This window comes from Channa argus, chromosome 2 (genome assembly GCF_033026475.1).
Source record: "Channa argus isolate prfri chromosome 2, Channa argus male v1.0, whole genome shotgun sequence".
Classification (NCBI taxonomy): domain Eukaryota; kingdom Metazoa; phylum Chordata; class Actinopteri; order Anabantiformes; family Channidae; genus Channa; species Channa argus.
In genome coordinates, this window is record NC_090198.1 from 29,234,661 (window position 1) to 29,261,005 (window position 26,345).

At 41.9% G+C, this 26,345-nt stretch overlaps 1 protein-coding gene across 2 annotated transcripts; it reads right to left on the bottom strand.

The window, feature by feature from the left end:
* Window positions 1–3,260: 3,260 nt before the first annotated feature.
* On the bottom strand, window positions 3,261–4,608 carry cart3 (cocaine- and amphetamine-regulated transcript 3). 2 transcript variants are annotated; one of them, XR_010912004.1, is made up of 4 exons: window positions 4,357–4,608; window positions 3,963–4,046; window positions 3,680–3,847; window positions 3,261–3,502 (listed from the first exon to the last, which is right to left on the bottom strand). XR_010912004.1 is itself a non-coding variant. In XM_067490549.1 (3 exons), the coding sequence occupies exons 1-3, from the start codon at window positions 4,549–4,551 to the stop codon at window positions 3,740–3,742; spliced, it is 387 nt and encodes a 128-aa protein (XP_067346650.1). In that variant the 5' UTR covers window positions 4,552–4,607; the 3' UTR covers window positions 3,261–3,739. The 2 variants fall into 2 exon arrangements, 1 of the variants encoding a protein (XP_067346650.1); XM_067490549.1 differs by having other exon boundaries at window positions 3,261–3,847; window positions 4,357–4,607.
* Window positions 4,609–26,345: the final 21,737 nt, after the last annotated feature.

The following is a 26,345-nucleotide window of genomic DNA, read 5'->3' on the forward strand; positions in this document are numbered from 1 at the left end:
TCCAGCCTAACAAACACGAGCGTGTTAAAACAAAATTGGAAAGTGTTTCATAAGTCAAAGGTAGTGGGATTTCATCCAACCTGAATTAAAATGTGCAAAATTTTGAAGATTGAATTACGCTTTAAATATCAGCAGCAGAAATAGTAACGACGCATTTCTTAACTTCTCTTTGAAGATCACTGCAAGAACTTGTGACCAATAAATTAAAAGGGAAATCAACAGCGGCCTTTGAAATAACATTTCTCCAGGAGTTTTCAAAAGGCATAAATGTCGATTACAGCGTGACGTAACTGATTATATGAAAGCTTTAGGTGAAACACATTTACAGTCACTGTTTGTCGTTTGACAAGAAGCACAAGTACAATTTTTGAGATCTGTCTGGCACCACTTATGCCTCTTAAATCAATATGTTTGCATCATTTGAAGACAAGGTAAAAGACCCAATGTTAATTGGCACTAAATCCATTTAGGAAAAAAACCTCCAAAGTCTGTGTAAACACAACCAAATTACATTAATTACATTACATTAATACCTTTAAATGACCGTCTTACTTCCTTATATTAAAATATTTTACCTGGAGGAGCTCTGGAAAAGCAGGTTGACCATGATTACAAACTCTGTAGTGTAAGCAACAAGAGGACATAAAGTGAACTGAAGGTTCCTCCGAGTGATGTCATCTGGAGGCGTTTTTTTAGCAAGAAGTACAGAGATATTTTAATGTAGGGAAGTCAGAGGGACGTTGAATGACATTTATATATATATATATATATATATATATATGTTCTACCCAAATTAGAATCACAAGAACTAAGTTAAATATCAGTGAAGGCGTCCTTTAAAAAAAAGGGTTTATCCTCTGGGGACAGTGAACATGGCAGCAAAGTTAACACAATTTCAGTCCAGGAACAAGCGGCCTACGACGTGACCCTGCCAAATCTGATGGAGATGCAGCCATGAAGGCCCTTGAAATCAAATGAGGTTGGTTTTGTAAAGAATAAAATCACCAATTTGCCTCAAATAATAATTTACAACAGCAAATCCCTCCCAAGAACAAACGGAAGAGACCTGACAGTGGACAGACCGAATAAACACCCAACACACACTGAGAGAGAAACAGGATTTGCCGGATGATGTCAACAGCACAGTGAAGGTCACAGAGTGACCTCCTCTGTGGACCATGAACGCTTCCGGAAAATCCATGTCAGTCTGTTCAGATATCAGTATTTGTGGAGTAAAAGGGCCCAAAATGCCCCTGTGTACCAGGATTGTCCTGACCTGCGTATTAAACCCCCGCTGACTCCATGCAGGCCAAAAATCTCAACCCTTTTCCAACATGTGTCTGTTCTGACGTGACACTGTATCATTTTAAACATAATGTTTAAGACATGATTTCAGATGAGAACACGGTTCCTTTATGTGTCAGTGAAATATTAACGGTGATAACAGCTCTTCCAGGAAATGACGGGATAAACGGGAAAAACACGGGAGTTTGATCAACAGCACAAACTGCAGTTTGACTTTTGATTTCCCAGGTGGAAACACACACACACACACATACTCACAGCCTGGGAGAAATGGTCAAAGTTGACATTTTGTACTTGTCTCCAGTGCATTATTGATGACACAGCTAGCAGGAAGGACGTTTGGATAATAGATAAGCACAGTGAGTCTTCCCAGGCTGTAAAAACACAGTCAACCCACCAAAATTCAAAAGTCAACCCCAACATCAGTGAGGAGGCCACTGAAACGATGTTAGAGGGAAGATGAGCTGCTCGTTTAAGCAAAAGTGCAACAGGTGGTTATTAGTTGCATCCAGTAAGTGATTAACGAAAGCAGGAAGACGACAGAGTAAAAGTCCCAGGTTTTAAATTTGACTTGGAGGAATAGGAGACAGGGCAGCATGTCCAACAATCCCAGGGGCTAAATAACTTCCGAGTTTCCTTTTGTGAATTCTCCCTTTGCAAATCGGCACCTTAGTCAAGTTTATACTCTTTTCATGTGCGCACTTATACTTCACACCCGGTTTGATGGGGATGACATTGTGGTGTCTGTTTCCCGTTTATTGTCCAAGAGCCAAGCAAGGGACAGAGGCTGCAAAACTTAGACTGCAAAAAGACAGAAAACAGTTGCAGTAGCAGACTGTCCTTGACTGTCCCAAACATGAAAGCACAAGGACCATGTGTAGACAACCAGACCGGTGGTGAAAACTGGTTTTATTAACACAAAAAAAAAAAAAAACAGGCTCACTGCAAAGTCCAGGGAAAACACACACTGGGCTGAGAGACACTGGTGCCAAACTCACAGACAAGCTGCCGTTGCAACCAGACTTGCACACAAATCCATGGAAGACACAATTCCAGCTGGACAGACGGAGGCAGAGTCCTGTAATTCCAGGCAGGCAAGTCAAAGACGGGCAGCTGAAAACAAGTCTGTGGTTTTTACGGTTATGACGTCAGTGATCTGTAAGACTGAAGCGGGTCTGACTATCGAATGGATGTGCGCGTGCAACACACTGGTGGTAAAGTGCGATGAGCACATCATAGAAACGCCAGTGTAAAAGTATTCAAACTGTATTAGAAGGACCGACAAGAAAAGTGAACATTGGTTGATAAGTATTTTATTTACTGCTGTGCTGCTTCTTCATTTTCCGTAAGATTGTTCACATTGTCCAGGGAGAGTTAGTTCTTTAGCTAAAGAAATAGATTTGTTTTTCATTTCGTTCTTCAAAAATCATCAAATTAAAAGATGATGAGATAATGGCTTCTTTTTTTTTTTTGACAGGAAGGCTTTGAACATTTTTAATATGTAGAAGTGACCAGACAAATGGGGAGGTGTGCACGTGTAGAACAGTTTCCCCTAAGTTGAGGATGAGCAAACACTCGTGGCCCCGTTCAGTGGCCGAATGGCAAAACGAGCTGTGCACAGACATTATTTCTGCACATTGAAGCCTAAACACTGTGAAACGTGCAGAAAAAACATTTGTGGAACGGCCAAACACACCTGCATGTGTTTAATTCAAAGCTTGGGTAGAAGGTCACCTGCACATGCACGAGCTTCTTTTATGCACAACAGCCTGGAGCAGCTGACCAGAGGTCCTCCAGTGCATGTGCGCGGCTGCCTCATAACTAAACCCCTGCAGGAAATGTCCCACCCTCCCTGAAATCCCCACCGATGTGTTTCTGAGCTGCGCGCTGCGCGCTGCTGTGCGTGAGGCTTCACGCTGGACCAGGTTTAAAACAACATGCATCCACTCCACTGCTTTACAAAACAAGATGATCCACAGTTTATTCATCTTTTCACGAGTCAATACACAAAACATTCCCCCGAAACAAAACAGCTCAAGTTCCAAAGACACATTTTCAGTTTGCCCAGACAAAGCATCACCATAATATTGCTGTTAAGACTTTACAGTGTGTGTGTGGTCCTCCGCTGCAGCTTCTGGTGCATTGTGAGTTATGTTGTTTGGTCCTACTCCATCACAATAATCATCCTGTGGTTTTCCTACAGACATAAAGTGGTTATGATTATTTACAGGACCTTTGTGGCTCCTTATGACTCTTAGGTTTTCTGTGATACACTTTTAAAACATATAGAACCACTAGTTCTGTCTCCCGGGGGTCGGGCAGGTGCCCCCACCTGCTCCTCGGCTGCAGCATAAAAAAATATAACATTAATTACAATGGAATCGAGTGGCAGTTTCCTTCCCGTCTCAATGCTACATTCACATTCCAGCGAGGCTCACAAGCACTTTAGCAGGAAAAAGTTGCAGAACGCTCCCCGGGGACAGTCGCACATCTTCCCGATCCGGGCGCCTTTTCTCACTGCGCACTGCTCCCCGACATCACACTGTCAGACAGGGAGAGAGAGCAGAGGTTTGATTGGTCTCCTGCTGCTGCGCCACGCGTCAATAAAATGTCATTTCACACACACACACACACACACACACACACACACACGATACCGTTGGGACTTGGCCAAATTTCTTCTCCCACAGCGGCAGTCGCTTCGCCTGCAGCTTTTCAAGAACTTCTTGGAGAGCTCCAAGCTGCGAGGAGGCAGATTAGACAGCAGAAGTGCGTGATGATGGGCAGAAATGATAATAATTGCACAATACAGCCACGAAACTGATAGTCTGCCCCAAAATACACAGATTGATGAGACAAAGTGGCAAAATAGCTGAAATATATAACAGGAAAAAATGTTTTTCTGAATTGAGTTTGGTTCATTGTAATGTCCCCATCTTTAGCCATCAATCAGAGGGTGTTAAAGATTTTTTTAGATTGGCGTAAAACTAAATCAGCTCCAAAGTTTATTATTCTGGATTTAAAGTTGCCTGCAGACGTGCACGCGCTTACCAGCTGCTTCTCGCTCGTCAGGTTCGGACCTTTCGGGTAAAAGTCTCGCAGGGCTCTGGGGCTCAGCTCCTCCTCGGACTCGGTGTCCAGCACTTGGGTTTCCGCGGTTGTGGACAGCAGCAGCAGCAGCAGTGCGCAGAGCAGCGTCCCGCTGAGCAGCCTGGAGATCTGCATGGTCCCGGTGCGCGGCAGCATGTGGTCTCAAATAGTCGCTCCCCCCTGCGCCCAACACCTTTTTATCTGACTCCTGCCATCTGCTCGCTCCACCTTATTCTCGGGTTTTTTTTCTTTTTGTCATGCGTAACAGCCGCCTTGGGTGAGTCATCCAGTAAAAGTTGCTGGGCAAAATATAGCCTCAAAAAGTCAACAATAACAGAACGTAGTGGATTACTCGTTACTTGGTTCACTCAACGACGATCATTTCTGTGAAGTGCGAAAAGCATTAAGAATTATTTAATGCTGAATGATTACATTGTGGCGTGTGCAGCTATAGTTTATCCGCATTGGCGGCCTCAGGGTGGGGTTGGAGGGGGCTATAGCCCCACCAAGAATCATCTGATGTGTGACTTGCAATTAGTGATTCCTCTGTTCACTTTGTTTCGTCCTCTTACCAGTCCAACAGCGCCGCCAACCACGAAGTACAGTTGACTTGGAGCCATGAAGACAAGCCGATGTCTAGCACAGACAATGTCCCACCGCAGAAAGAGGAGCAATGAGCATGTGCTGCATGCTTGTGTGTGGAGGAGCAGGAGAAAACCAACGACCTCAGATTACGTTTGTACGAACTCAAAGCAGTAACTTAGCTTACTTTTCCCACCTGCCGGCTGTAACTGCATGTAATCTGAGGATGGGTGGTAACGGCCATACAGGTCGTACAAGCGTCGGTTTCTCGGGCGCGGATTCACTGAGCTCGACAGCGATCAGAGCGGTCTCTCTCGCCAACGGGCCGAAGCCAAGTCAACAAGTCAAACTGTCCAAAAATCAGTGCAGAGGGTGGGACACACTGCAGAGACCAGGTCGGGGGACGCTCCCAACCATCCTGAAGCGAGTCAAAGCTCGATTTTCTGTGTCCCCGTCCTTATTTTACTCAGCCTCTACAGTGAGCTCTCATTGAAATGAGCTGACAGTAGCCGACCGTTCTCTGTTTGTGCTACAACCTACAAACTTCTACTCTTTGGCACTTGTGTGTCCAGTACGAATTCCCTGAAAATGCCACTGGGTGACACATTCCCCGTCTGTCCACCTATAACCTGGATGTCCTTATTAAGTTTATTCAGACGAAATGACGCTGCCAGGATCACAGGAAGATCACTTGTTGACTGTGTAGTTTGTCTGTTTCCATGTCTCTGCTTTTGGCGAGTTTCAAATAAACAAATAGAAGAAAATGTGTGTGCACTTAAAGAATTATTCACACTTCTTCTGCAGAAAATGACCAAAGAAATACGTGAGATAACATGTAATCCTGTCATTGGTTATTTCAAACGCTGTGGTCAGTGCACCTGACTGCAATACACTGATTTATATCTAAGGAAAGTCTGTGACATACTGTCACTGGTCAGTTGCAGTGTTTTGGCAAATGTTTGAAACTTATAGCTGTTTGCAGTGAGTAAATCCAACAGGAACGATTTTAAAAAGCTCAAAACAACCAGTGTCACGAGTGGGTGCAAAGTCAACACGAATTGCAACTTTTAAAAACCCCCTTTTTGCAGTTCTGACCTGGTGCAGACATGATGCATAGCAAGGCAGCGGCTCCTGGCAGTGGTCCTGAGGAATCTTTGCTCCTTGCTCATGGGCAGTGACCTCCAGCCCTCTGATATTCTTGGCATCGCACGCTGAAGGACGTCCAGTCAGGTGACTCCGATGGCCACTTGAAACTCTTCCTGGACGTTGTCTGTAACCAAGCCTTGGTGGAAGCTCCAGGTCTGACATTTTGTCCCCGGATGTCCTGACACTGCCAGGAATCCACCACCATGCTTCTGCAGGCAGGGGCTCTTTTCTTTGGACGTATGCTTCATTCTTATTTCTCCACACATACAGCTGAACCATGAGCCCAAAAAGTTCTGGTTTTGTGTCATCACTCCACAAGCGAGGGTCCCAAAACTTCAGTGGCTTATTAATTTTGAAGACATTGGAGCTGACTTTTCTTGGGTTTTTTGGGGTCAGTGGTATTTGTTTTGGAGCCCTGGCCTTGAACCCTTACTGTGCAATCTGAAACCTCAGTGCCTGTTACCACCAAGTCTTTCTGCAGGTTTTCTGCAGTCCCTCAAAGTTTCTCTCCACCTCCGTCCTCAGAAATCTGGTGTCAGCTTTAGACACAGTATCTTCAGTGCCTTCGCTTCTTTTTTATGTATCCTTTCCTTTGTTCGTGAAAGACAATCACCTCTTCGTGCAGTCAAACATGACACCTAAACAAACCCTGAGACAGTTCAGGTGTTTGACGTGTTCTTTCTCAAGCGCACCTGCTGAAACTAATGAAGCCCTAGCACAGTTGCAGCAGGTGTCCTTGAAACAATACCTGAATCACCATGTGTGCTCTGATGAGCGATTCTGTTCAGGGGAGTGAATACATTTAAGAGGCGGCAGCACTCGATTAAAGTTGCATTAGCTTTGATTTTGGAGGAAGCACTTGTAACATTTGTTGTGTTGAGCTTTTTAAACGGTTCTTGTTTGCTTTGTTTAAACAGCTGAACGTTTGTAAAATTGCCAAAACATCACACAGCTTTAATGATCATAGTTCATAACCTGCCTTTATGCAACTGTGACTAAATCAAATCCAGGTATAATCTAAAAGTCCCTCTGGCAGCTGCATCTACTATGTAGTGAACTCTGCTCATAAAAAGGTTTTTCACACGATGACAAAAATATAAAAGTAACTTATGGAACTACAGCAACAGAAGAAATTTTCCGTATAAAAAGGTTCATTTTTGTTCCTTGTAGTTTAACATTAGAGAATCTTTCTCCCGTCTCCTCCTGAAGGGGACCAGCGGTTGTTGTGCCAGACGTGACTATGGCACTTTGCAAACTGGAGCTGGCGTCTGAACACGGAATAAGCTTCTACTGGCTCTTACCAAAGTAAGACCTCACCTAGCAGCCTTGTCGGCTCACTGATCAGATTATGATTTATGATGTGCAAGATGCACATGCAATGCACTGGGGGCCTACATGTGACACAGGTCATTTACAAACTCGCCATGTGATCGAGAAAAACTTTCTGGATTTTCTCTCATAATTCTGATTGATTTCCAACCTCTAGGCATAAATGCAACTTTAAATAACATGAATGTGCTTCAGTAACCCAGCAGGTCTGGGAACATTTAGTGTTCTACATGGATCAGCAGTAACATTATTACATTATTACCTGAAAACAGCATTCGCAGCCTCGCCTGCATTTAAACTCGATGAGTCAGTCGCCCTTTCTTCTGTAAATGAGCAAGACAGCCAAACAGTGCTGGAATAAAACACTTATTCTTTTTCTCTGTCAAAAAAAAAAAAAAATTAACTAAATAAATCAAAGCAGTGTTTGTCTGACAAAAGTCAAGCTTTCAACTTTAGGGAAGTCGTTTTGATTTTCAGATTTTACCTTTAATGTGATGGGAAATGAAGCCGTCCCTGAAAAGGGGGTGATTCATTTGTTAAGCACATTTTTTCCACTCAATTGTACCAAAGCCGCCAGATACAAAGCATCGTGCCAACTTATGAACCAATATCTAATCGTCAGCACAATTAACCTGTACGTAAATGAATGACTTGATCAATAGGATAAATGATGCTGGTAAACTGAAACCGGAATTGCTGCAAAGCAAACGGATGCTTTACTGAGCCCAGAAATAAAAATGCGATGAGCTGCTCTAAATCCCTTTATGTTTACCTCTGCAAACATGGAAGGCACAGATGATATTTTCCGTCTTACATAACCACAGAGCCGACTGTAACAATGCAAGCAAAGGCAGGATGTTTACACACAGTGAGGACAGATACATGACTTGTGTTTGAGTGACCTCGGTCGACTGCGTTGATGGCTTGTTTCAGAGTCGCCCGTTTCAGGTCCATCTGCAGAGAGGGAGACTGAGGAGCAGGAAGCTTTGATTGTGCGCGGGGCTGCATGACTCACGGCTCCCTCTCTTCGCCACTTTTTAATGAATGAGACGCCATTTTAACATTTCATTCACAGAAACCGGGCCATTTCATTCACAAGCATGAGTTCATTAGCTTTTGTTGCACAGACTCAAGAGTTCTGCAGGAGCTGCTTCCATGTTCTGATTTGTATGATTTGTGGTTTGGCATAAAGTGATCTGACTCAATCTGCCCTCAGACCATGTGCCCTCAAGCAAGAATATCACCAATTGACAGAGGTAACTGACATTTAGTGTTAGGGTTGACTGACTCAGCACTGAGCTTAAAACATAGAGTTGGATCAAACTGGTGAGAAAAACCGAGGAAAGTTAAATATATTTTCAAGTCTGTTTGCTGCAAGGAGGTGTGAACAACATGTCACCAGTCCCTGAAATTCAAAGGACATCTTTACTGATTTGGAACTTCTAGTTCTAGTTTGGGTAGCAGATGTACATAAATATCATTAAACTTCCCATTGACTTCCCTATATCAAAATCTCTGTCTGCTTTGAGCTGACAAATGCCTCCAGATGACATCACTTAGACGAACCTTCAGTTCAGTCATTTTGTTGCTCACAATATGGAGTTTGTAATCATGGTTAGCCTGCTTTTCAAGAACTCCTCCAGATGACATCATCTGAGCGCCTGATGAGAACTCCTTCATGATGTCATCTGGAGTTTTTCCAGCTAGAAACAGAAACATATTTTAATAGTGAAGTTAGAGGGTCGTTGAAAAGCATGAATATCCAAAACAGTTGGGATGATGTGTAAAAACGTAAATAAAAGCAGAATGAAATGATTTGCTAATCTCAACCCATATTTTATTCACAATAGAACATAAACAACACATTAGATGTTGAAAGTGAGACATTTTACCAGTTCATGGAAAATATGAGCTCATTTTGAATTTGATGGCAGCAACACATCTCTATAAAGTTGGAACAGTGGCAACAAAAGGCTGGAAAATTGCTGCAAATCAAAATCAATGGAGCATTCGACAATTAATGAGTTAATTATCAACAGGTCAGTAACGTGACTGGGTATCAGAGTAGCATTTCAGAGAGGCAGCGTCTGGAATGTAAAGGTGGGCAGAGGTTCACCATCTGTGACAAAGTGCATCTAAAAATTGTGGAACAATTTCAGAAAAATGTCCCTCAATGTAAAAGTCTGTAAAAGACAAAAAGACTTTGAAGATTTCACCATCTACAGTGTATAATATCATCTAAAGTTTCAGAGAATCAGGAGGAATCTCTGTGAGCAAGGCAGAAGGCTGAAAGTCAAAACTGGATGTGCGTGATCTTCAGGCAGCACTGCAATAAAAACAGGCCTGATTCTCTACTGGACATCACAGCATGGGCTCAGGAACATTTCCAGAAATCACTGTCTGTGAACACGATTCACTGTGCAATCCACAAATTAAGTTAAAGCTGTATCATGCAAAGAAGAAGCCACATGTGAACGCGATCCAGAAACGCAAAATGAAAAAGTGTTCTGTGGTCAGATGAATCAATATTTAAAATTCTTTTTGGAAAGATGGATGCTGTGTCCTCTGGACTAACAAAGAGAGGGAGCATCCAGCTTGTTATCGGCAGACAGTTCTGAAGCCTGTATCTCTGATGGTATGGAGGTGCATTAACATCTGGAAAGGCTCCATCAATGCTGAAAAGTACATACATGTCACAATTTGTTTGACACATGGACCAAATCAGCAAGGACAACAAAAGACAGCTTAGGCAGAATTCATTGAACTTAGTCAGCAGAACGTAAGGCAACTGAAAATTAACCCAGGGAGGATGTGAACAACAAGAACTTAAAACTAAGAAGTAAAAACAAAACTGTGGGAACTCAATAATTAGATTATTCAAGACAGAATAATCTGAACACAAACCGGGCTAAACGAACTCGAGAGTGAAACAAACTAGGAGGCCAACATACACCAACAGATTAAACAAAAGCTGAACATGAAGGCAGGTAGCAAGAAATCAGAAACTCCACGTACAGACAGAGTAAGGGCGAACTGCTAACCTGAGAAGCGTGAACACAAAGCTAATTAGGGGAACAGACAAGGAATAGTGAAAAGTAATGAAATGACCTAAGCCACAGTCCAAAGCCAACAACCAAAGAGTCCATGAAAAGAGGGATGTGGGACAGCGGATCCAGTTTCTGTGATTTCTGACGAGGATCTAACAGACGGTTAGGGACCCAGGTGCAATCAATCAGGGTGGATGAGGTGAGTAAAGTGAGGGACGCAACTTCAGACAGGAAGTAGGACTGAGGGACGGGGAAACTGGGGGGAAAAGGGAGAGACAGGAAGCAAGAGTACGAACCAGAGAGAAAGAGACAGAAAAGGAAATGTGGGGAGGGGGGGACCGAGGGCAGGGTGTGTGAATGGGTAGACTGGTGCAAGGCGGGTGGAAGGTGGACAGAGTCCAGAGTCAGGTCTATGACAGTAGAGGTTTTGGGGCAACGTAGGCCTTCGATGAGACGATGCTAAACCACAAGCTGCATCCATCACAGCTGCAGGGCGAACATCACCCTGTTCCAACGTTTCTGAGATGTGTTGCTGCCATTAAATTCAAAATGAGGTCATATTTTACATGAAATGGTCAAAAGTCTCAGTTTCGACATGTGATATGTTTTTTATGTTCTATTGTGAATAAAATGTGGGTTGGTGAGATTTGCAAATGAGATCTTACTGACTCACAGATAACACGTCAGCTTTCTACCAGAATATTTGATCCGATTATTTGCAGTACAACATCCATTTTCTGTGACTACAGTATTATTCAGCTTCACGTCTCTCACTTGGTGTGAGGACAGGGACATTTTCATTTCCAGTTTTGTTACAGTCAGCTTCAGCTTCAGGCCCCAGGCATCGCTTATGTCCTGGGATCACGTAGTACTGGTTCAGCTCAGCTCAGCACCCTCTGCCATGACCAGCTCGTGTCTACAGGGGACACGGCCATAGTCTGTCCAGAGGAGCTTTATGTCAAATGTGTTATCTTGTTGGTATCACCTTTAGCATTCAGCATCAAACAGCAGAGCTGCTCGGACATTGCTGTTGGTGTCCTGCTTCACCTTCCAGGTAGATTTAAGTCGTGTGAATGCACTTTTGTAATTGGTGACACTGCAACTCTACAATAAGCTGAACAAATCCAACAACGAGACTAGTGTCTACTCACTGTAACGTCTGTCAATCCAGGCCCTTGTTCAGAGATTATTGAAAATAAATAAATAAATCACTGATCAGTGCTGCACTGGGACCTTTTAATTCCAAAAAAAAAAAAAAAAAAAAAAGAGGTCCAACAGTCTCTGAAATGGACTCAAGTAAAAAACTAAAGTCTTTTTTGTGGTAACTAAAGCACCGTATAAAAAATTCAGACCTTAACCTTTAAGGTTAGAAAAGGATTGTGGTCTGGTTCAAACCAGAAAACCTTAAGGGACATCAGACATCAAATTTTCATTAGCATTTCACTAAAAACACAATTTTTCCTAAACTCTAACCAAACACCCACCGAGATATTCCACCTCTTTTGCTGCTTGAGATTGGACTCAAACAGCGAACCACTGTGTGCTGTAAACCAAAAGCTCAAAATAATATAATAATAATAATAAAGCTCAAAATAATAATCTAGTAATACTAATAATACACTGTATATGTGTGCAGTGTAGTGAGGCAGATAGTCCTACAATGCCAAAGAACTACAGTCGGCAACTGTACATCGTAGTTTACTGATCAGACACTTAATACAACTAATATTCGAGTAAAAACTCTATACATTCTATTAGTAATAATCAGAAAGAGGGAAAATTCCATTACTTGTGCAGAATTTAAAATTTGTAATAGGAAAAAACAACCAATGATTTTCCCAATTATGCCTGGAGGCAATAAAGGCATTTTGCATTTTCATTTCTATGTAATTGGGGGGAAAAAAATCCTTTAATAAGTCCTGCAGAAAGCATCAGATAGACTGGCAAAAAAACCGATGTTTGTGGATTTGAACTCAGGACCTTGTTACTGAGAGGCTAAACTGGTTTTCTTCCCCGGTTGAAGCTGGGTTTTAATGTACACACACACAAACAACAATCACATGTAAATGTATCTTTAATAAGTCAGAGATAATAGAGCATCAAACGCTGTCGTGCTTCTATTAAGAGCAACGCTGGCTAAATATTTACCCATGAAATTAAGTTGAAGCCAGAGAGAAACTTTACAGCTACGTCAATGGCAGCGAGTAGGTGTAAATATTAATTCTTGGTTCTGAAGCCACTGCCCCTTCCCCGGATTAATCCTCTTACCGATGACCCACCGTCATAAATAATCAATTATCCAAATCCAGTATTGTATGTACGCAAGTATCTGTTATCACTTTTTTCAGCACCACGCAGACTATTTGGACGAGTTTTCTGCAGCCATGTCAGGTCGCAAAAAGTCCAAGAATCAAATGAAAAATGGCAAAAAGTTTTTTGGAATTGGCACCTTACTCAACGTTACCCCCTTTTATTAAAATCTGCTCACAGGAACACTGCCAGGACGCAGTTTATCATCAACAGTAGCACCTTAATACCTATAAGTTCAATTATTGTATTGTTATTAGATATCATCAATCTATCTTTAGAAACAGGCTATGTACCACAGGCCTATAAGGTAGCTGTAATTAAACCATTACTTAAAAAACCCTGTCTTGACCCAGGTGTTTTAGCCAATTACAGACCAATATCTAATCTCCCCTTTATTTCTAAAATAATTGAAAAAGTAGTCGCAAAACAATTATGTGATCACCTTCATAGGAATAATTTGTATGAAGAGTTTCAGTCAGGATTTAGAGTTCATCATAGTACAGAAACAGCACTGGTAAAAGTCACCAACGATCTTCTCATGGCCTCAGATAATGGACTCATCTCTATACTTGTTCTGTTAGATCTTAGTGCCGCATTTGATACCATTGATCATAACATTTTATTACAGAGACTGGAACATGAAATTGGAATTACAGGAACTGCACTAGGTTGGTTTAAATCCTATCTGTCTGATAGATTTCAATTTGTTCATGTTAATGATGAATCCTCCATGCACACAAAGGTTAGCTATGGAGTTCCACAAGGCTCTGTGTTAGGACCAATACTTTTTACTTTATATATGTCTCCTTTAGGCAACATTATTAGAAAACACTCCATAAATTTCCACTGTTATGCTGATGATACCCAGCTATATTTATTTTCATCTGGTTCCATAGATAATCAGTTAATAAAGCTTCAAGCATGCCTACAAGACATAAAGGCCTGGATGTCCCACAATTTTTTACTTTTAAACTCAGACAAAACTGAAGTCATAGTATTTGGGCCCAAAAATATCAGAGATATGATGTCCAACCATATTGTTACCCTAGATGGCATAAGTCTGGCCTCCAGTACTACTGCAAGGAACCTTGGAGTTATTTTTGATCAGGATCTGTCCTTTAAGTCACATATAAAACAAATCTCTAGAACAGCCTTCTTCCACCTACGGAACATTGCCAAAATTAGGAGCATACTGTCTCAAAGTGATGCCGAAAAACTGGTCCATGCATTTGTTACTTCTAGGTTGGACTACTGTAATTCCCTACTTTCAGGATGCCCCAGTAACTCCCTAAAGAGCCTGCAATTAATCCAAAATGCTGCAGCAAGAGTGCTGACTGGAACTAGCAAGAGAGATCATATTTCACCTTCACTAGCTTCTCTCCATTGGCTTCCCATTAAATTTAGAATAGAATTTAAAACCCTGCTTCTTACATATAAAGCTCTGAATGGTCAGGCTCCATCATATATAGAAGACCTCATAGCACCATATCATCCCAGTAGACCACTTCGCTCTCAGAATACAGGCCTACTTGTGGTTCCCAGAATTTCCAAAGGTAGAATGGGAGGTAGAGCCTTTAGCTATCAAGCTCCTCTCTTGTGGAACCAGCTCCCAGTTCAGATTCGGGAAGCAGACACCCTCTCTACTTTTAAGTCTAAGCTTAAAACCTTCCTCTTTAATAAAGCATATAGTTAGTTATAGTTATGCTGCCATAGGCTTAGACTGCTGGGGGACCCACCCCCCAATGCACTGAGCTCCTTTCCTCCTCTTGACCATCTCTCCTCTCCTCTCACCCCGCAATTCTCACCACTGTATGTCATTAACTCTGTGTGTTCTCTCCCGTAGTTGTCTTTGTCCTCCTCTGTCCCCCTCTCTCTGTCCCTTTCTGCAGGTGTCCCCCGGCTTTGAAGCTGTGTGTCTTCCAGCGTGCAGCTACTGGTCCTACCAATCTGCCCGATGTTTTGTTATTGCTTTTTGTTGCTCTGTTCTTTTCTCTCTCCCCTTTCCACTCACCCCAACCGGTCGAGGCAGATGGCCGTCCACCCTGAGCCTGGTTCTGCTGGAGGTTTCTTCCGTTAAAGGGAGTTTTTCCTCTCCACTGTTGCCTATGGCTTGCTCCAGGGGGAATTGTTGGGTTCTCTTTATATATCTTTATAATCTTGACTTTATTCTGTAAAGTGCCCTGAGATGACTTTGTTGTGAATTGGCGCTATATAAATAAAGTTGAATTGAATTGAATTGAATAGATACATTTTACTCAATACCACCAAATGTCAGTCTAGGACAAGTCCAGCAATCACCAAAGCACTGCTCTGCTACCAACACAACAGGTTTGGCCAGCTGCACACTGGAGGAACGTTAGTTTGTCTGCTGGCTTTTTGTGCCAGAATCAATTCATCCGTCTGTAACCATCAAATTCTCCTACGTTTGGTCCTGATACAATGCTCCTAAATTTCCCATAAGAATGAAAATGTAGCTTAAAGTTCACTTCAGTGGTGAATGATGTTCTTGTTTGCTGAGCAGAGACTAACACGTGCTCATCAGCGTCAGATGACGATGCTTTGTTGGATCGTAATGATGCCACAGGTTCATTATGAGACAACATGGCGACTGCTTTCAGGGGTCGGTTTACGCTGCAACCCTCCCATTCTGGGTGGGGCCACACCTGGTGGGTCGGGATTCAAGCCTGCGGCCTTATGCATCCCAACCCAACGCTCTCCATCCTGGATCCACCGGGCCCCCTGATCTTGCACTGGACTTTTCTGTGGAAAAGTCTTGCGTCTCCCTATGACACTTTTTCCCTTTATATACTGCGTCATTGCTTTAGGCATCGAGTACCAAAGCACCTGGGCTTCCATTGTATTTCACTGAAGGCTCAGAGCCTGGATCACCACCACAAACCGGTACCCGAAGAGTCCGGATGTAACGCAAAGGGTCTGGACAAAGGAATGAGGACGAGCTGAACAACCCCACGGCACCGACCTGCGAGAGGCCAATTTGTTGCAGCTGACAAATCAATTAACGCAGATTCCAATGAGCTCCTCATTTCTCCAATAGTTGTTGGTACATAAAGGATCTGATCACTGTGCAGGAGCCTGTTTGTGAATTAATGATCTTCGTCTGTGTCCAATATGAAGGGCTGCAGCCTCATTATCTCTTCTTCCATCTTTGAAAATGTTTCTTGCCGTTGGTCCCTTATGGCCCCTCATCCAATTTCTCCCGCCTCGGATAAAAGCTTCTTATCATAGTCTCATATCTTCAAAATGTCAATGTTTCATAATCTAAAAATAAGCCGTCTCGGCCGCGGTGCTCTTCTCTGCACGTCCAGACGCCCAAAAGGATGAATGTACTTTCTGGACAAAGACGCTGTGTTTTCGAGTAAATGAAAAACCCTAAAATAGATGGCGTAATGAGATTTTCTCCCATCACAACAGAAACTCGTTCAGGTAGAAGTGATGACTAGAAGACGTTTCATGGGTTACAGTGCAGCTTGACTAATTATTTTTTCCTTATATAAAGATATTCTGATTATGTAACAGCTCCGATTCTGTTGTGGCGCAGAAGCAATTACGCAGCAATCTACCGTCGGATTCGTTTCCCATCAGCAGTTTGAGACCTTGTTGTCTTCTGTATAAATGAAGAGACAGGGCAGACTCACAAAGAGGGAAACCTCCGTCTGCACAGCCCACACACACACACACACACACACACACACACACACGTCTGGCTGCCCCCGAGCTGCCTTGTTAGCAAAGACCATCTCCTCTCTGGAAAACACCTCCAACACAGATGTGAGAAGGTGGAAGACAAGGTGACATAAGAGGAGCACGTCAGAGTTATTCTGTGTCCTCAGCCTCTCTCACCCATCACTGTGGCTTTACAGTGCTGCTTTTTGATTAGTCATCAGATGGCCCACCGGCTCTCGCGGCGAAGGACCCGTCGTGTGGGGCTTTAATTTCTGCGGTGATTCATCACTAATTGCTGCATCTTGAGCCTCGCAAGTCATCTCTGGGAAATAAGACCATGATTAATGAGCATCATTACTGTACCAGTGTCAGCCAAATGGGATTTAAAGGAAAGGCTCTTTGAAACACCAACCGGCTCCGTGAATTATGCCTCCACCGGTGGCTGTCACATCTAATTTCATGACTGAGTGAGTCATCGATGTAGCTGTCGAGCGCGTGGACGCGTTCGGGGGGCGGGGGGGGGGGACCCCGCCTCCTTCTCAACCTGAGTAACATCTCGTTGTGGATAATATTTAATTAATTAGGTGAACTTTGATTCAGGAATCTTCTCCTCCAGAGTGTCCTCACAGCTTTGGGACATTTCAGATGCATCTTACCTTTAGTTCACACACTAACACAATAGGTTACTGAGGTGGTGAATTACAAAAACTGAAACCACATCCCAATGCTTTCCTATTAGTGACCTTGTTGTTGGCTATGACATCAGTTTCCCATGGACGATAAGGCAGCCAGGAGCTCTCACTGTGGTTAAAATGCTATCTGCAGAATTGTGAGCAGGCCCGAAAATAGAACGCTCTAATAACCAAGTCTGGTTGCATACGCCGCTGATCTTATTTCAGCAGTTGCGTTTCAAAAGTATTTATTATGATGGATTAGAAAGAGCAGCCAGTTATTCAAACTTAAACAAGATCAAGAACCTATGCCTGTACCCAGCAGACTGTGAACTGTACCCAGGCTCAGTGGGACAAAATGCTAAACAAGTAGAACACTCGCCCGGCTCAGTTTAACGTGTTAACATACGAACATTGGCGAATTAGCACTTTAGGAACAGTCTGATGACGTGAGATGATCAGCAAAGGTTTGGTAATCAATTAAAAGGAAAAAGCTAGATTCAGCCTCTGTGGACAGCGCACGTTATAGGTTGCTCCATCTCAGAGCTGTTGAGATTTATCTTTCTGGACCAGTGCGGTCGTATGACCGACTTGCTAGATTTTAATTTGGCAAAGAGAATCCTCATGTCCAAGTGTGATAATTTGCCTGATCATGGCAACAATGCGAGTTTGATCCAAAATGTGAGGACGTCCAAGACCAAGGAACTGAAGACGGCTGGACCTAACGCCACTCCCTGTCTGCAGCATGTGTAAGAAGACACTGCACTGATATACGAAGCTATTACATAGCTTCAGAGTGGTGTTAACAATAATGACATTAATAAAAATGGCTGAAATGGCTTCATTTTCTAATCAAACATCCTACCGTTCTCTAATCCCCAATTTGACAATACTTATAGCATATTAGCTCAGACCAAACTTGCAGTCATATATACAAGTTTCTTTAGTGAAGCGGTCATCACGTGGCCGTCTGGGGGAGGCTGTGCACCTTCTGACAGTGATTACAGATAAAGCAGAGAGGCCTCCACGATGCAGCGTGGTGCGATGCAGCGGGAGGTGAACCCTGTGTTCACAGCAGGGTCATGATCATCTGACGGACTGACAGCCGGCAAGAAGCAGCTCAGTGGACATCGCTGAGGAGTAACAGCACCTGCACAATTAGACAGAAAAGCAAATCATTTCTCACATCAGCCAAGTACAAGAATTACTTAAAAAAGTAATGTTAAATCACATATTGGGCATCATCATTGGCTAGTTGCACTGAACCCGCTTGGCTCAAGAAGCTGCTGATTTCCTCTTGTCAAACATGCCCTCACTTGACCTTTTAAAAATATATTGTCTTTTCCACACTCTTTGTAAAAGTCTCCTGGTTTATTTAGACATCATTAACCCACAGGGGTTAATGATGCATCTAAGTCAAACGTTTGCAGGTGGTAGCCACGATGATTAACGCCAAATCCTGTCAGTTCCCACCATTAAATCACAATCGCTTAGCCCCTTAAGGACCAGCACACCAAAGACGAGATGTTAGGAGCGTGGGCTGCAGGAGTCCATTATCAAGCGTCATCCAGCAGAACCAGAACGATGAAGCCGCTTTGATCCCCTCTCAATGAAATGAATATTTCAACATTTAAGTTCAAAAAAAAAAAAAAAGAATTATTACAGAACAGAATATAAAAGAAAAGAAGTAATAATGACATCGGGCTGCAGAATAAAGTATTTATGAGGTAAAGTAGTTTACGCCGCCTTTTGCTTCTGAGCCCTCAGGACAAAAGACGCAGCTCTGAGTTCACTGGATCGGTAAATAACATACACTTGGGCAAGTTCACTCTGTCAGCCCAGCATCCTTCACAGGGGCTGTTGTGCGTCACTGTGAGGTAATTAAGGGTTGTGGGTTCAGGACCTCTCTGCTTCTGTCTGCCTACACGGCTTACATTTGTCCTTAAATAATGCTCACTACTCTCTGTTCTGTATAATTGCAGTGTAGACAAACAGACCGGTGACAGTTTATTGCAGCAATGGTAAGAATCTCATCTCATCTCTGCTGCTCGTCTGCGTGTGTGTGCGCGCATCTGAAAACACAATACACACCTACACATAATCAGGAAATGTGAGCTCACTGACAGAGAGTTTGTGTTAAATCATTGTTACACTTTTTCTTACATAGTAACTTCTTACTTTGTAATTATGGTTTTATATCGTCTGTGTTTTTTGTCTTAATAATCATATTTTACCTTTATTGAGCTTTAATTTAGGGTTTTATTCCTCATTTGATAGGAACTTATATTAAAAAGCATGTTTAGATCATTGTTGTACAAATTACATTTTTTTTAAATGTTCAACAGGAGAAAAACGATTCAACAAATCTTTACTTTGATTTTAAAATTCAAACGATTACATTTTTCCTATTGATCCACAAACAATAACCAAATGATTTTTATTTTTAGATTTTTTTATATTATATTTTTATAATTATTTTCTTAATTTGCTAAATTTACTCGTTATGGGTTATAATGTGATTGATATTTCATCATTTAAAAATAAATTTAAGTGCAGCAATATTTGAAGTGAAAAGTGAAGGGGTCTGAAAACTGTTATCTTAACTTCCTAAAATTAGCACTGCCTGTCATTAGTGCGCAGGTTTAGGTCAGAAACCATATTAGAAAGATTACAATTCTGACCTCATGGTTCTGAAAAAATAACAAGAACAAGCATTCGCCCAAAGTCATCGAGATATGTTAGTGGTGCTAGAGAAAAAGGTCAAGGGTCACCAAAGTGTTTAGGTTTCAAATTTTCATGACAATCCATCCAATAATTATGGGGATAATTATTTCACTCTGGACCAAAAGATGTGGAACAACTCATTTGCTGACGTCATCCACAGAGTTTAAAACACCAGCCCTTAAAATGTGAGGATTTGCTGTGAAAATGCCAATTTGTGGAATCAACATCCAGAATCCAGAATTTCCAGCAATTAAAACCAATAACAAGTGTATTTTGAAATTGAACCTTAGTTGTAAAAGTTTGTCACAGGAGCTGAAGCTCATTGAGGATCAGTTTCTACCTGCTGCGCAGATGATTGTTAGACACAATTTTAATTGAGTGTCTCGCTATGTAACAAATACAATCAAGCATTGCGCGGCGTCTTAAATGGACCCGGTGTCCAATGGGATTCCAATCTGAAGTTTCTCTCATTGCCAGGTGTAGACACAAAGTCATTGCTTGCCACTCGGAACTGTGGAGAAGGAAAAATCAATAATGTCTGAACTATTCCAGGCTTTTCACAGCCATAAAGTGGCAACTCGAAGCGACAAGGCAGGTCACACGGAAGAAGAGGAGAGAACCGGCTGCAGGACGTCGCCCAGACTCAGTGTCCTCTTTCGTGTTTGTGAGGTTTCAAACGGACAAGCGTGAAAAAGTTACATCGGCGTTAGCACGGAGACAAATCAACAATCCATAAATCGCTAAATCCTTCCACAAACACGACGTTGCATAACAGCAGATGTTTTTCACACGGTCCAAGAAAACGGCACTTTGTGAAAGGTGAATGAAAAGGTGATGTTTGGTTTGAAAAGACACTGCGATAGAAATCGGAGGCGTTGTTAGATGAATAAACCCACTAAAGGGTCCAAGGTGGTAGAAGTACAACATTTCCAGTAAAACTACAAGTACTTGCCTAGAAACTGCTCTACTACAAGGTGGAGTTTAAAGTCCCTACTTCAATTAAAAAAGGTACAAGTACTTCACTAACGCTGTGTTTACATTATAGGCCTCAATTTCTTATTTTGTCACGTTCACGAGATGCAGCTGTGGTGAGAAAAATCTCTAAAGGTCCAGAAATATGTGCATACCATCATCATCATCATCATTGTCGTGTGTGACAGTTTCCTTGGTTACCATGTTTTCCTTCATCTTTGGTTCAAACAGAAGCTTCTCCATAAATATCCGACAAACCGGAAACTTCCTCATGTCCTTATTTCCCTTCGTCTCTATTGTTAATCTTCACTGTGTTTGTTAGTGAAATACAGACACTGACGGAGGAAACAGGGTAAAGCTCAGAGGTCAGATATGACTCAGATCTAGGATCACTGGGAGAAATTACCCAGACCTCTGTTAAAAAAAATTATACTTTATAATTTCAACTTTAGCTTTACCATTAAGATTTTTCATTGGCACTTTTTCACGTTTTTTTTTTGTGTTGTTGTTGTTATTGTTGACGAAAATGAGTTTCCAATGTTTTAATGCAAACCAGTCTCTCTCTTTAGTTCGGGTAGGACAACAGTTCTTCACACGAGAGACAGTGTTTTCACCTTCACACCGTTTGTCTGTCACCTCCAAAATTAAATTAGAAAGAAAATTGGGTAAATATGCCAAATAAAAAGGCTGAGTGACTTCTCACAGTCAGCACAGCTTTCAAAAATAGGTTGTTTTTTTTTTGTTTTTTTTTTTAAATAGAAAGTTCCTCTGGGATTTTGGACCTTTTGATAGCTGTGGCCTTAAATGATGCTCGGTATGTCACGGTCCTGACAGATGAAGAGGAGGCTCTGCTTAGACGATGACCTCAGTGTCCATGTACCCAGAGTTGGTGAAAGCGGATAAAACATTATGCTGCACAACAATCTGGAGAAAGAAAGAAAAAAAAAAACTGACTGGAGACAAACTGAATAGCACTTAGTTTAAGGTTTTCGGGAGCAATAGGGCTGCGGGCAGGAGCGTATTCAGGGAGGCTTCAAAATAAAACCCTAATAACAGAGATGGAAATGCAAAACGAAAGGCAAGTGAACTGTGTGGTTCTCTGTGCTGAGCCTCATTATAGTCTCCAAAAGCATCTGAAACCACAACAGACAGGATCCAGTGTGTTGCTACATTTGCTTCAGTGTCATCAGTGGAGACACGAAGCTTTGTGTCAGACATGATTTACCTGCATATCTGTGCGTTTGTTGAGGCTTTTAAAGATCCACTTTTTAATGTAGCTCACTGTCGTTATGAACGTCTGGTTTCTTTCTTTCTGCCCGTCATGCTGCCTCAGGGCCAGGTGCTATGAGGACTTGTTCTCAGTTAACTCACCTCACGTTTATTGAGGCCGGGGTGGTGGGAACACTTAGTAAATGACAAGACGACCGATATGCAGCCTAAAACCATCAACACTGAATCAATGGAGGCGATCAGTGAATGTTTAAGGAAGCTGTGGTTCATAAGTTGTTTTTTTCCTTCCCTTTTTTTTTTATGGCTGTAAAACAAGCAGCAACACAAAAATAAAAAAAATAAAAATCACGTAGCAACATTGAATTATTCTGTTGTCAGTTTAGTTTGATGGAAAATCTACAGAGTCAGGTCATAGTGATTCTCATGGCACTTTGCATCAATGCTTTCTCCCTGCTGTTGCTCTTTTGCTGCCAAATATATATCTGCTGAATATAGGAGGAGGAACTACAGGTGTCAGATACATGTAGTGGAGTAGAAAAAGTGCAGTATTCCCTGCTGAAAGTTTAAAAGCAGAAAGTACTAAATCTAATGAGCTACTTTGCACCATTGGATACACACGGTGCTGTAATAACCACAGGGTTAAATGTGTCCTTATGTCCAGGACGATGTCCAGCGTTTTTCCTCCACAGTTGTTACCTGATGAGAAATGTTACTGGCTCCTTTTGCTTGTTCTTCCTCTCTGACAGGTCTTTGTGCTGGGTGATCCTGAGACATTTCACCGTCCAATTACTGTCACAGTTCAGTGTTGGAACAGCGAGCAGAGAGGACACAACACAGACAGACAGACAGGTGCGTGAAGTGTCTGCAGTTTGGTGGATGGAATGAAGAGGATGAGCGGAAATCACGATCCGAACAACAGGCAGATGTTTGCGACAGGGAAAAGAAAAGGCCAAATTAAACACAGGTGTGCGGATCAGGTGCCTGGGAGCTGAGGAAAAGTCCAGCGACATCTAGTGGCAGCAGGAGGGACGACAGAGAACAGGCAAAATGATTTGAAACAAAACTGTGACAATTGATGCTGCTTGGAGCTGAAATCCCACAAAACCTGTGAGAGCTGATGTTTCTGCATCGCTCTTTTTTTTTTTAGGCAAGTGCTCACACTTTTACTCGAGTTGTGGGATTGTTCACTTCTGCTTCCTCTGCAAAAGCTGAGCATCCACGCTGGATTGAGACATGAGGAATCCGCTCATTCAAAGGTTTATTTCTAGGTTTTCGTTTCAGTCTGTGACTCTAGAGTTACACAGAGGACAACAGGGTGAGGAGGAAGTGTGAGAATGTCAAAATAAAAGCATGAATATGAGAATCATCACCACGAAAAGTGATTAAAGTACTGAATGTCTTTGTGTTGTACCTGATACTAAGTAAGACAAATGTTTGTTTTTTTCATTTATTAAATAGCATTAAAAGATTCCTTATAAAAAATCCCTCCCAGCTGGTGACATATGACCCAATACACTAACAGGCTTGTTGGTCACATAACGTTTTGTATTTTTTTACAGCCCACAAGCACCAAAAACTAATTAAAGTCTATAAATAATTAAATGAGGAGAGCCCGTTATTCAGTGGGTCTGTCCGTCCTTGTGACGTCTCTCTGTTTGACAAATTAGAGTAACGCCCCTTTAAGGGAAATGACATCACGCCCAAAGGTCAATAATGGCCAGCATTGATCTCCTGTTGTTCCCAGTTAAAAAAAAAAATCATTCACATCCGACCGTTTCTCCCTCAGTAATGCGAGCACTGCATGACAAAAAAACAAAATCAGAAAAATATCAGACGTGAAACCTTTAAACTAAGTGACATTTTTAATATTGAGCGGGAAAGAAGTGCTGCCTGTAATATGGAAAATGCTTTTTTTTTTTAAATGTCAAAGTGGTGACTATTTCTAGGGCTTTTAAAAGCTAAAAGTGCTGCAATTTCCTAAGTTTTGGAAACACACTTTGTCACGGTTCTTTTATATAATGGACGACATCACAATTACCACACTGGATGACATTAAAGAGGCTTCACTTCGGCATTTCTTCAACCAGTCAAAACTGTACAGTGTAGTCTTCTTTCCCAGTGTGTCTGGAGTCTTTTCTTATATGTTTCAAACAGAAAACAAGTTCACCACGAAGTTAAATTCAGTAGCTGTTGAAGAGCTTTCAGTTATGTTACAGGATCTTTTTTTTTTCCCTCTTGTTTGCAAATTTTAATCGTGCTTTAATTTAATCATGTTTGGAAGAGATTGTTCAATAAAGCTTTGAGAAGATATACACTTAATCCATCCAGAATAATCACATTGTCACAATCATTTCACGAAAAAGGGGTAAAAAGTATTTTATTTCAACTTTATGGGCCACAGTGTGCATGAGTGTCCATTCATAACTGTACCACATGCCTTATGCTGATGATACAATTTTGTACTGTTGCTTTTTCCTCCCCATCTTTTGCGACTTCACCTGCTAATGTGCAGTCAGATTTGAACTTTTACAGCCTTCTCTTGTTGACTATTAACTGCTTCTAAATGCAAATAAAAAAAACGGCAACACATTGTCACCAAGTCAAGCTCAAACACCGTCCACCTCTATTAAAACTATAAATGTTATTCATATAGATTCATACAGCTATCTCGGCTTTTTGGTTGGAAGGAAATCTCAATTTTAAATTTTAAAAGACCTAAATTCCCACTTAAACCCGGCTTAAGTCATGTTTTTCATATTCTGCTCACAAATGTTTGGTTATTAGTTCATTTGGTGACATTGTCTATGGTTTTGCCGGTGCTTCACTTCTGCCCTCTGTGTCATTGTTCATTGAGGTTGATACCAAACTCTGGCTACACACCTCATCACTGTGTGCTCCATAAACGGGTTAGTTGGACTTCTCTCTCTTTGTGTTTTATATTTTACTTGGCTTTGTCAAAAAAACAAAAAAAAAAAACAATGGTTCAATTTTCAAATAAATCAAATTGTTAACAGGTGTGTTTAGTTGTCAGCCTGCAGCCTGGATTAACTTCTTCATTGCTGTTCAAGAACTATGGAAAAACACATTTCAGCCAGACACGCTGCTCCACAGGTTTCTTCATTCCCAAACATGTGGATGGCTGTGGCAGAGCAGTCGTCCACAAATCACAGATTCAGGGCAAACACACAGAGACATACACAGACAGACAATCATTCTCACCTACGGCCAATGTAGAGCGACCACATGTGTCTGGACTGTGTAATTGTATGTAATGGTACTTTAAATGTATTTTGCAGGTTAAATAACCTGCACGCCAGCCGACTCCCAGCCAATGGGGCAGGTTTACATTTAGATTTTCCTTTAAACCTTAATGTGCTCAGAAGAAACACAACTGGGCCGACTCTTAGTAATGGCTCATAATTTGGTAAGATTATATGAAGCCTATATGGACTTTATGTTTAATGAGCTTTAATAAGTGTTGTAGCTACACAAGAGGCAAGTTTCCTTTAACAAGTGGCAGCTGATTCACGTCCCCACGTGGGCCATTTACCTCAAGTGCTAAATCTTCCAAAACACGATGGTTTCAGACACGTTTTCCTGAGGTTGGTGGGGGACAGAAATCCGGCAGGACCAGAACCACCACGCTGCAGGAGCCATTTATGAAGAAACACCACCATCTTCTGGTAGCAGCCACGGAGGCAGAGCATGAACCCAGTTTAACTTTGATTTAATTAGGTTTCTGCTTTTCCGCACTCAAGCTCATCCTGCGTGTGTTTAATTAGCAGTAATTTAATTTGACTGCAAGCAGCAGATCGAAGCCAGGACTTCAGATCATTGGCATTAACATTAAATCTGTTGTCTTATTACTAATAGAGCAGACTGTTCATCCAGACCAACCAGTGGTATAAAGGTGATGGGTGAACAATCCAAAAGTCATGAAACAATAAAGATAAAGTTACATGTATTAGAGATACAGACATACAAAATGTGCCACTGGTCTCCTCAGTGCATAAAATGTTTTTGTTCCTGTACTTTTTTAAATATTAATTTGGTTTTCTACTACCTGCTGATGAGGGATTCTGACCTGACCTGCATTTTATCTCAGTGTTTATTCAATGTAAACCAGGCTTTCGTGAGACTAGAAATGTATTAGTGATGCGTCAGAGTGAACTGAGCTGTTTTCTCCTGTCAGAACCATTGACCTCCATAACATCATAGTTCCATTTATGTTGATGTTGAGACTCCTTATCGTGCT